General features: G+C 47.9%; 1 protein-coding gene across 1 annotated transcript; it reads left to right on the forward strand.

Moving 5' to 3' along the window:
* Positions 1–351: 351 nt before the first annotated feature.
* Positions 352–12225, forward strand: LOC136484343 (uncharacterized). Its single transcript, XM_066481595.1, has 3 exons — positions 352–464; positions 6909–7338; positions 10375–12225. The coding sequence occupies exons 2-3, from the start codon at positions 6967–6969 to the stop codon at positions 12007–12009; spliced, it is 2007 nt and encodes a 668-aa protein (XP_066337692.1). The 5' UTR covers positions 352–464; positions 6909–6966; the 3' UTR covers positions 12010–12225.
* The last annotated feature ends 365 nt before the right edge of the window (positions 12226–12590 follow it).

Genomic DNA, 12590 nt, shown 5'->3' on the forward strand with positions numbered 1-12590 from the left:
CCGTGCGAGACGCCGAGCAGCCTCACATTGGTACGTACTCTGTAGGAACAGTATCCATATTAGTATACCCATCACTCACCTTCTACTCTGGACAGCTAAAAATATAGTACCTCATAGTTCCCTGCTTGCAACGCAGTTGTGCTAGCTAAACCCACAACCGCGCACGAACAGCTCCTATACTTGTCGGTCTGTATACGTGGACGCAGGTCTGAACAAGCTTGACGAAAACTGTGTGGACGCTTGACTGGTGTTGTTATCAAACACCATGGCCCAGCCACCGTCCGCCTTTGTCCTCGCCCCTGGGCTATTTAAGCGCGTCACCCTGGCCCGATTCAGTTCGCCGCTCAAAGCAGCAGCTCGAGGAGAAGAAAGATAAAGACAGAAGCGAGAAGCCAAGCGCGCTGGTGCCGCCACTGCCGTCACGCTGCTGAGGCACAGAGCGCGCTCACGTCCTCCAGCACCAGGTAACTGACCGCCCACTGCCTCATTGCCTCAAGATTCATATTAGCAAAAGCACATATGGAAATGCTTCTCGGTGATGGTTCTGGGCCTGCATATTTGCAAGCTTTCTCAGCACCATTTGGCCGTTCAACAGCACTTGCGGTTAGTGGCCGCAGGAAAATGCTTGCGTTAACTGAAAAATGTTGGGCGCACCTGTTGTATTCGTTTGTAAATTAATAGTTTGTCAATTAACTATGTATTAACTACTACTTTAGTGTAAGCATATATTTGTCCTCAACATATGAAATTATTTTGAATGAAGTGGTGAAATATTGGGTCTAAAATTTGATGGGAAACTGAGATTTCAAAAACCGTGGAAAATTCAAAAATTTAAACAGATTTTGAGTTGTGGATCAGTTTAAATCAAAATGGCCTTGGTAATATATTTTCATGGACAGCTCTTTTAAGCCAACAGCCCCCAAGAATACGATCCGATTTTTAGGTACGGTTGTCTGACTGCTACAGATTGCTCGTCACCGTCAGTTCCTAGATCCCTCGTCACCGTCGATTTTGGCTCCTTAGACTGTCTCCAATAATGTTACCTAAACGTAAAATGCGTTGGACACCGCGTTTTGCGTAGCCAAAACACTGTCAGGACTCTATGAGGATGAACAATGAGAGAACACGAACAAGTATTTTTGGTGCTGCAAGCGGCAACTTTTCTGGTGTCTCTCTATTCATTATAAAGAAATTACATGCAGTCATACATGGTTACAAACTAACCGAGACAATCACGGCATGTCCACAATCGGTTGTTGCCATCCCAACACCCAAGACATGTCGCCTGCCATGCTTAGCCACTAAACAATCTAAGCTACCAAATATAGTTAGCGGGTGCTCAGGGTTTATTCTAACAAACACTGGTCCAACAGAAGAAGCCCGGCATGCTCCGTGCACGCAGGATGGAGCGCGCCGTGTTCACGACCATCTGGTTCCTCCTCTCCACGACGCCATTCTGTTGAGGAGAGTGCGGCGCAGAATGTTGACGAAGAATTCCCTCGCCTGCACAGTACTCACCGAATTGTACTGAGGTGAATTCTCCTCCGTTGTCAGTACGGAGGACCTTTAGCTTCTTGCCGGTCTCCCGCTCGACCTTCGCCTGAAAGGTCATGATGGCCGCCGGTGCATCTGCTTTGGAACGCAACAAGGTGAGCCACATATACCTGCTCATGTCATCGACCATCAGCAGGAAGTAGGCGTTCCCGGCCGGCGTCGCAGGGGAGATGGGACCGCAGAGGTCACCGTGGACGAGCTCGAGCTGCTCCTTCGTCCGGAACTTCGCGGCCTGCGGGAACGGCGCTCTCTTTTGCTTTGCGAGAACGCAGTCCTCACAGACTTGCTCGACGTGGTCGATGTCTGGCAGCCCCTTCACCATCTCGCCCCGGCTCAGCTTGCGCAGCGAACGGAAGTTCAAGTGCCCGAACCTCTCGTGCCACATCCAGGCGACGTCGCCGACTCGCGCGGTGAGGCACACCGGGGCGGCGATGTTCATGTCGAGGTAGTAGAGGCGGCTCGGAGATCGATGCACCTTGGCGAGCAGGCGACGGTGCAGGTCGAAGATGCGGAGGATGCCTTCCTCGATGACGACCTTGAAGCCGTTCTCGTCCATCTGCCCGAGGCTCACAATGTTGGTGGTGAGCCGCGGGATGAAGTAGACGCCGTCGAGCCGGCGGTGTTCGCCAGATCTGAGGGCAAAGAGCACTGTGCCCTTCCCTTCGATGTTGACCACCGAGCCATCCCCGAACTTGACTGTGCCGGTGACGCTGCCGTCGAGCTCGGAGAAGACGTGGCGCGACCCGGTCATGTGATTCGTCGCTCCGGTGTCGAGGACCCAGCGGCAGGGCCCCTCCGCCTCCTTCTCATCCTCCCTGAGATGAAGGAGGACTTTGGGCTCGGCGAGGTGGACGCGCGCGCGTGCATCGACGGCGGGCGGCGGCGGCGGTGTGGATTGGGGAGAGGAAACAGGCGACGCGATTACCTCCGTCACAGCGGCGATGTACATCAAGGCCCGTTCCTCCTCCTCCTCAGCCTGGGCCACATGGGCCGCGGCCTTCTTTTTCTTACCACGGCAGTCTCGGGCCCAATGGCCCTTATTGCCGCACTTCTTGCAGGCCGTGCCAGGCGGCGGCTTTCCACCACCAGCGTTGCCAGCGCCCGCGCCGTGACCGTCGTGGTCGTCGCGCGTCGCGCCTTGACCGCCACGACCGCGGCCGCGGCCATGGTTCTTCCCGCGACCGTTTGAGCCGCCGCTGCCACCGGAGCTCTCGTGCTCGCGACGGCTCTTGCGACGCGCCTCCCAGTCCTCCTCGCAGAGCAGGAGTCGCCCCATGCCGTCCGTGATCTCCTTCGGCTTGCCGCGTTCCTCGAACACGCGCAGCCGCCCGACGACGTCCTCGATCGACGTGTTGTTCAGATCGAGAAACATCTCGAGGGAGACGGCGGCTTGAGACAGGCGATCGGGAACCACCTGCAGAAGTTTCTTTACCACTTCGGCGTCGGTGATGTTGTCGCCGAGGATGCGCAGGTTCACGGCGAGCGACGTGATCCGGATCCCGAACTCGGAGACGGACTCGCCATCCTTGAAGACGAGCGCGCCGAACTCGCGGCGGAGCTGCTGCGCGCTAGCGTCGCGCGCGCGGCTGTCACCGACCCGGAGCACTTTGACGGCGTCCCATGCCTCCTTCACGGTCCGCTTGCGACCGAGCGTCCCCCACATCTCGGAGGGGACCGAGCGCAGGAGGCCCGCCATTGCCTGGCGGTCTTGTTGGTACTCATCTTCATCCGGGTCCTCGTCGATGCCGATGTCGACGGCGTCCCAGACGCGGAGGGTCTGGAAATTCACCTCCATCACCAGCGCCCATTCCGGGTAGTTCGTTCGCGTGAGCATCGGCCACGCGACGTTGGCGGAAGGGCGCTCGATGATGCGCTCCACGATCCGTGACCCAGAGCGGTGACGACTGCCGGAACGGCCACGGCGACGTCGCGGCGATCGCGAGGACTTCGGCTTCTTCTCACCGTCGGCATCTTCAGTCGGCTTGATCTTGGAAGGCGACTGGGAAGACATGCCTACGATGGTGAACCGGCTCTGATGCCAATTGTCAGGACTCTATGAGGATGAACAATGAGAGAACACGAACAAGTATTTTTGGTGCTGCAAGCGGCAACTTTTCTAGTGTCTCTCTATTCATTATAAAGAAATTACATGCAGTCATACATGGTTACAAACTAACCGAGACAATCACGGCATGTCCACAATCGGTTGTTGCCATCCCAACACCCAAGACATGTCGCCTGCCATGCTTAGCCACTAAACAATCTAAGCTACCAAATATAGTTAGCGGGTGCTCAGGGTTTATTCTAACAAACACTGGTCCAACAGAACACCCAAACACCGGACCCATTTTGCCTATCAGCCGAAGCGAAAGGCAAATACGCGTCTTCGACTGCAGGCGACGCAAATCTCTGCCGCGGGCACGAGCTCCGGGCCGCAGGCGCGGCTCCGCCGGGCGCGAGCTCTGCCGGCCGCGAGCTCCGCCGGGCGCGAGCTCTGCCGGGCCGCGAGCTCCGCCGGGCGCGGCTCTGCCGGCCGCGGGCGCGAGCTCCGACGGGCGCGGCTCTGCCGGCCGCGAGCGCGAGCTCCGCGGGCGCGAGCTCCGCCCGGCACGGCTCTGCCGGCCACGAGCGCGAGCTCCTTCCCCGCCGAGCGCGAGCGCGAGCTCCACGGGCGCGGCTCCGCCGGGCGCGAGCTCTGCCGGGCCGCGACATCCGCCCGGCGCGGCTCTACCGGGCGCGAGCGCGAGCTCCTTCCCCGCCGAGTGCGAGCGCGAGCGCGAGCTCTGCCGGGCCGCGAGCTCCGCCGGCCGCGAGCTCCGCCCGGCACGGCTCTGCCGGCCGCGGGCGCGGCTCTGCCGGCCGCGGGCGCGGCTCTGCCGGCCGCGAGCGCGAGCTCCTTCCCCGCCGAGCGCGAGCGCGAGCTCCGCGGGGCGCGAGCGCGAGCTCCGCGGGCGCGAGCTCCGCCGGGCGCGGGCTTCGCTAAGCGCGGGCGGGAGCTCCGGATCCGGCCGGGAGAGGGACGGCCGGGGAAGAAGAAGAAGGGGAGGGAGCGCCGGATCCGGCCGGGAGATGGGTCCGCCGGGGAAGAAGAAGAAGGGGAGGGAGTGTCGGGGAAGAAGATGCGTTTGACGGTTGGAGAAGGCAAGTTTTGGGTGCCCTCTCCTTTTACTGTCCGTGACCCAAACCGCTGAATGGGTCTTCGTGCTGTTGGAGATAGCCTTAGGTGGTGAAAGTCATTGGTGCTGGGAGTGGTGATAACCGGCAGTGATGATAGGTTAGCACCATCGGTTTGTTTCTCAGAGCAACTGGATCTAGGAATCGGTTTTTAGGTGCAGTTGTGTGACTGCTACAGATTGCTCATCACCGCCGGTTCCTAGATCCCTCGTCACCATTGGTTTTCCCTTCTGTGGTGAAAGTCGTTGGTGATGGGAGCGGTTTTCATGTAGCGAAGCATGTGCTAGCGGGATTCAAGCCTGAGACCTATGCTCTTAGGAGTAGCTGTGCTAACCACTTCACCCCAGAGTCACTAGTGCCCAAAGTGCATATACATTCCCCTTATATTCACTTTTTATGATTTTCCAATATTTGGGAGCCTAAATGAATTTAAATGAAAAAGTCATCAAGTACAAATTTGTAATTATCTACAACTTTGGATTTGGTAATTTTGCCATTCAAGGTTGTTTGACAAATTTGGGTTTCAAATTTTGAGAACTTGATTCATATTTTAAGGACCACAAATGAATTCAAATGAAAAGGTCAACAACTACAAAGTTGTTGTTCTCATCAAGATCTACAACTTTAGTTTTTATTATTTTACTGTCCAAGACCGTATAAAAAATTTGAATTTCAAATTGTAAGAACTTGAATCATATTTTTAAGACCATAAATGAATTCAAATGAAAAAGTCATCAACTACAAAGTTCCCATCTAAGGTTATTTCACCAATTCGAAAAAATAAATTTTAAAATATGAGAACTTCAAACAGAATTTTGGGATCGTAATGATTTCAAATAAAGTTTGACTTTATCCAACTTGATTTGAAGAAGTTATTAGCTTTACTATGTTGCAAGATGATTATCACCGTCGGCTTGTAAGTCCAACCGTTGGTGAAAATTTCACCGCCGGTTCAACAATGAAAACTGGGCGATCATCACAGCTGGTTGGTAACACGAACCAGCGGTGATGATGAACTATCACCAATGGTTACCAGGTTACCAACGGTGATAATCACCCCCATCTTTACCAACAGTTCATAACACGAACTAGCGGTGTAATGTCATTTCACCAATGGTTCGACTTACCAACTGGCGATGATTAGTATCACCAACGGTTTGGAGCAGGCAGATGATGAAAGTGTCGGCGTTGATGACGAATTCTGTAGTAGTGTGTAGAGAAACCGCCCTAGAAAATCTATTTTGAGATGGTTGTCCTAAAGCCACGGTAAAAAAAAAGTATTTTTAGGGATCGATTTCTTAACGAAACCACCAGTAGAAACCGGTCCTGAAGATCTTTTTTTACCATCTGCAAAAATCGTTTCTGCTTCTGCCATAGTGAGGGGCTGGCTTCGTGAATGGCATATGTGGCCCGACCGACTCATGGTAGGATCAATTTGGTTAAACAACCGAGGACGTAATACATGTTCAAAAGTATATAGAGGACTCGCTTTACAGAATTTGTTGAGGTATTATCACTGTGGGTCAATAGAAAACAATTATCGATTAAAAATTTCATGATTTTTTTACTGCTATAATTTCAGTCCACGAGCACCCATGAGCTCGAACCTAGCGATTAAATTCCCCACACAGCCCTAATAAAACCCCAAAAATTGCCCCGTCCACCGCTCCTCTACGCAGCTGCAGCCGCTCTGTCTGCTCTTGCTCGCTCATTTGATCCCGGGATTGTTATTTGGGACTTTGCTGTAATATTTGGGACTGTGTTATAATAGTTGTGATTTTGTTGTAATGTGGCCAGATATGAGCCTATCCAGTCCAATGGGTGTGTAGAATTGTGCAATGAAAGTGTATCCTATCATTTGTATACTATTTTGTGTTCTTTTTTTTTTCTTTCAAATGGTTTGAACATAATCTGCATGATTTTTTCAGTACAAAGTAAGGTGTTTCTATAAATTTTGGTTGAAATTTCTATTCATCGATAGATTTCTGATATTTCCGTTTATTATTGATCACTGTATTTTCAAAATATCGATAATGTAAACCCCCCTAGTAAGTTCTATTTTGAGGTGCTAAATTGATTTGGAGAAATGGTTCTCTACTTTTCAATACCTAAGTTTACCTAACCTCTTGGACTTGCTCTTTTTTTTCATCTCATACTCCAGTCTATAAAATTATGAGCAGGGGACCTTAGATGCCAGTCACATCAAGTGTGGTGAGTTAATCGACAATATAATTAATAATGGGATTCTCAGAGGCAGTTGGGTGGTGGAACGTGTGGCAACTCCGCATCCTCGTCTTGGGCAGCCTTTTTCTCCAGTACTTCCTCTGCGTCGCCGCATTCTTGCGTAAGGGCCGTATCCCAGATTGGTTTAGATTTTTGACCTGGCTGGCCTACCTAGGCGGCGACGCTATAGCGATATACGCCCTCGCCACCCTGTACAACCGCCATCAGAAACAGGAATGGGTATCCACAGACCATTACAGCGTCAGCTTGGAGGCACTCTGGGCGCCAATCCTCCTCCTGCATCTTGGCGGGCAGGATGGCATAACTGCCTACAACATCGAAGACAATGAGCTATGGAAGCGGCACGTCTTAACTGCGCTGTCCCAGGTTGGTGCATCAACTGTCATTTACATTTATTCATTCGTGTATCGTGCTACTTCTATATATATACTCCTCTGTTCCTAAATATCTATCGTTTGCGTTTTTCGAAAAATAACTTTAACTAAATATATATTAAAAAATATTAATATTTATGGTATATAATTAGTATCATTGGAATGATATTTAAATCTATTTCCTCCATCCCCAAATAAATCAATTCCTATAATCCGTGTCAGTCAAACTTTCTTAATTTTGGCTAACTTTATAGAAAAAAGTAACAATACCTATGACATAAAATGAGCACATTATGAAAATATATTCTATGGGATATCTAATGATACTAATTTGACACCATAAATCTTGACAATTTTTTCTAGAAATTCGGTCAAAGTTTAAATAGTTTGACTTAAAACAACTCTAAAAATCTATTTATTTAGGGACAGCGGGAGTAGTTTTTTAAATAAATTTATTTGGAGATACAAATATTGCATGTCTTTTCTACAAACTGAGTCAAACTTGCGGCACGCACACTAATGGCGACAGTTATTTAGGGATGGAGGGAGTATATCTGAATGCATATGTCACTACCGGAGACCGGCTCTTTGCCGAGTACCAAGTGGTTTGCCGAGTGTTGTTTTTCGGGCACTCGGCAAAGACGCCTTTGCCGAGCGTTTTTTTTTACACTCGGCAAAGAAGCTCTTTGCCGAGTGTTTTTTTTTTACATCTTTGCCGAGTGTTTTTTTTGACACTCGGCAAAGAAGCTTCTTTGCCGAGTGTTTTTTTGATACTCGGCAGCAAAGAAGCTTCTTTGCCGAGTGTTTTTTTTGACACTCGACAAAGAAGCTCTTTGCCGACTGTTTTTTTACACTCGGCAAAGAAAATTTCAAAGCACATTTTGAAGCAGTAAATTAATTCAAATGAAAAGGTTTTCAACTATAAAGTTGTATAACTCATCAAGATGTACAATGTTTGTTTTGGTCTTTTCTTCATATGACAAAGTAAAAGTAAATTTGTTCACAAATCTAACATATCTCTCTTGTAGTTGATGAAACTACAAGAGAGATATATAAGATTTGTGAACAATGTTAGAACGACCATGTCGGATGAATAGATGACTAAACAACCAAAATAAACTTTGTATATCTCGAAAAGTTATGAAACTTTGTAATTGGCAACTTTTTGATTTGAAATCATCTTGTCATGCAAAACTGTGTTTGAATTTCAAAAATTTAAAATTCGAACTTTTAAAACAACCTCGGATGGAAAAACAACCAAAATAAACTCTGTAGATCTCGAAAAGTTATGAAACATTGTAGTTGGCAACTTTTTGATTTGACATCATCTTGTCATGCAAAACTGTGTTTGAATTTCAAAAATTTAAAATTTGAACTTTTCAAACGACCTCGGATGGAAAAACAACCAAAATAAACTCTGTAGATCTCGAAAAGTTATGAAACATTATAGTTGGCAACTTTTTGATTTGAAATCATCTTGTCATGCAAAACTGCGTTTGAATTTCAAATTTTGTAAACGACCTCGGATGGAAAAACTTCCTAAACTAAAAGTGTAGATCTCGAAAAGTTATGAAACTTTGTGGTTTATAACTTTTTTATTTGAATTCATTTAGGGCATCAAACAAACAATTTACACTCGGTTTAGTATAATATGTTGGGAACTAAAACGGAATCCAGACACAAGTGACAGTGTTGTGTAGTGGTAGAGGAGGTTCACGCGCGCAAGGGGGAGGTCATGGGTTCGAAACCCGTCGGCCGCGTTGCTGCGAATTTTATGCGAAAAATGCTGGAGATGGGCGGGTGCTGGCCAGTGGGGGCCTCCACCGATTAAATTTTTTTTTCATTTTTTCCCATTTTTTCGGGTTTTTTTTTCGGTTTCAACTTTGCCGAGTGTCGGGCACTCGGCAAAGACACCTTTGCCGACCCATTTTTTACCGAGTGTCCTTTGCCGAGTGCCCCTGGCACTCGGCAAAGCCACTGAGTGTGGTAGTGTGTACTGTTCATTGTATGATCAGATTTCTAAAAAATAAATGATACCGAAAATTGACATAACAGTAGGAAATCACCTTTTTATGCAGCGAAATATGAGATGCGTCATTATGACATGGTGCCGTACGTTACGTACACGTAATGTTTCCCACATTTACATAAAGTATATATTAGTCGCAGTGTGCCAATACAAATTGGAAGGTAATGCGGAGGATACGGACTTAATAGCAGGGGGGCCTGAACTATGCAGTAGTACATGGGTAATGCATGATGAGTGGATACGGATACACGTACTATGTATGAAGGATTAATAAATTATTATCTCTCTGTATGCTTGTCTTGCACCTCAACAGCACTGTGTGTTGTAGTGTTATATTCCATGCATCAACATCTCCCGTCAAACACCTAGATAGTAATCCTTTTGTTTAGTTGATATAGAGCTCGCAGCACCACCAGTTAGTTCATTTAGTAGCCTATCCATGTCTTTGTTGTCGAGGAAAAAAAGTACATAACTATATTGTTTGTTTTTCATAAGTAGACCTTTGTAGTTTTATTCCATGATATGGTTACATCAATTACCATTTACCATCCTCTTGTCTTGGGTCTTATAATCTTTATTCTATATAATTTAACCAATCGTGTTGCACGATGTAAATTTTGTTTCTATATTATATAGATTAGATCAAAGTATAATGCAGAAAAAAGATTGTTACTCAACTCTGGACTCTTAATTAAATGTATCAGATACAAACTTTATACATTCAATGACATAGAGGGAACTTTGAACTCTTAATTAAATGTATAAGTAGGTATATGCGGCAACTTTTAATGGGTATTTTGATTTTCCTAAATTAATGTGGAGGCTTTTTTGTTGGCCAAATATTAAGATAATAGATTGTACAAATGTATTCAGTTTTTTTGTGTGAAAAAGGCTAGGCTAGTCAAATTTGTCGGCCACTACCTACTATATACTCACATTTTTTTTAATAAGATATACTCACATTTAATTTGTCCACCACTACCTATATATATACCTCAGGTTGCCGTGGCCATTTATGTGTTTTGCAAGTCCTGGCCACAAGATAAGAGACTGCTGCAAGCAGCAATCCTGATTTTCATCCCGGGGATTGTGAAATGCATGGAGAAGCCATGGGCCCTCAAGAACGCTAGCATCAATAGTCTTGTGGACGGCACTACTCCAAGTCCACCAAGCTCAGACGAAGGGATACGTTCACTTGAGGAATACGTTCGAGCAAGCAGTTTTGCAGCGAAGAGCCCTGGAGGTCATAGAGATCTAGAGCCACCATACAGTCTATTCGTAGACATTCCACCCCCATACTCTTATCGGCTAAGCAGCCTAAACCGTTTGCTGTCGGACCCGGAGGGAGCACATGATCTGCTGCAATCCGGGCTCTATAAAACTTTCAATCGACTCTACAGCAAGGAACAAGTGCGTCCAAAGCTCTTCAGCATTGGGGGTTGCATTTGCAGTGACAAAAGATGTTTTGGTTACTTGGTGCGGACTGTAATTGTAGTTCTTACACTTGTGGCAATCGGGTTGTTCCACAAGAGCCACAGGGAAGTTTATAGCGGCATTGATGTCAAGGTTACTTATATCCTGCTCTGCTGTACTGCCGCTCTGGAGTACATCACTAATGTTCTCGTGTTCAATGATTGCTCTCCACTTCAAGAGAAGAAATGGCCCGATCAAATTTCCCAGTGCAACCTCATGGGGTACTTATTAGCCTGCAACAGGAGGTCCTCTTTTCCGATGGTCTGTAAGGACTACATCAACCAGTTGTGCTGCATGAACATGAAGCCGTGCAAGTCTTCTCGCGCCATCACTGGGATCGTCCTCAACCACGTTATTGAGAACGGGTGGAAGAAGAACATCGAGGACGTGCCTACCTACCACAAGTTCAATGACAGCCGAGGCCAGATTACTCTGGAGACAGTGAGGTGCAGTGGCGGGAGCGGCGTGCTGGAGCTGGAGCTGGAGCGGAGCCTTCAGAGGCCGTTTGACGAGAGTGTCATCCTCTGGCACCTCGCCACGAACTTCTGCTTCTACCCCATGGTGGGCACGAGCAAGTCTGGTGGATCCAGAGAAGAGGACGACCCCACTATTTGCATGGTGATCTCCAACTACATGGCTTATCTGCTGTTTGTCAACCCGGAGATGCTAATGGCCGGTTCTAGGCGAAGCCTGTTCAGAGTCGCATATGGTGAGCTCAAGGACATGTTCAACGAGAGGCCTTCGCTGGATGGAAATGGAAAGGCAGGTTCCAGGGGGCTGATGGGTGATAAAGACCTCGCCCAAAAGATCACCCAGAAAGCCGGTTTGGTTCATGACGCTTGGGTTCTCGCCGAGGTTCTCATGAGCATAGGCGGGGAGGAGGAGACGGGACAGAAAAAGATGCGGGATGTGATCCAGGGCGTGTGGGTAGAGATGCTCTGCTTCTCTGCCTCCAGGTGCAGAGGTTTCCTGCACGCCAAGAGCTTGGGCAATGGCGGTGAGTACCTTAACTACGTCTGGCTCCTTCTGTCGTATATGGGAATGGAGACCTTGGCGGAGAGGCTGCAGAGGACGGAGCTCCACGCTCATGGCGACATGGGAACCTCCCACCCAGCGGCATCAGCTCCACTAGTGCTGCCCATCGGTGACAACAATGCCTAACTATGTCTATGTGTATGTACTATGAACTGAAGCAGTAGGCATACTAGCTAGTTCGTGCCCTCCCGATTTCCTTTTCTGCAAAACGCCGTGTACTTGTGATCAGACTGCTCTATTTCCTTGTGGTATGCATGTCTATATTGGCGCTGCTCATCTTGTACTGTTTATCTTGTTCCGAGTATATATATAAAAAAAAACAAAGTTGCCTTGTGGTATGCATATCTATTGGCGCCGCTCAAAATAATCATCTGTTTGTGATCTGTTGTAGCCATTCTACTCCTGTATATGGGTTAGCCGGATCAGAGTAATATATCTCTAAGGCCTTGTTGGTTTAACGTCCGATCGGGATAACCGGTATCATCCATTCTAATCACCCTCTATATATAATCCCTTCCAATAGTCCCTTTACTTTAGGGACGAAACTAATAGGGCCTAAATAGTAATAGTAGGAAGGGGATGCGTGACTTTGCTCCTGAAGATCCGATCCTATGGTTGCGTATTCACTCGCTCCAAAGCCAAAAATAATCAATGAGTCAACCGAGGACACAATTAGGCCTTCTTCGGATATAGTCGGATTGACATCG

The sequence above is a fragment of the Miscanthus floridulus genome, chromosome 9 (assembly GCF_019320115.1).
Source record: "Miscanthus floridulus cultivar M001 chromosome 9, ASM1932011v1, whole genome shotgun sequence".
Classification (NCBI taxonomy): domain Eukaryota; kingdom Viridiplantae; phylum Streptophyta; class Magnoliopsida; order Poales; family Poaceae; genus Miscanthus; species Miscanthus floridulus.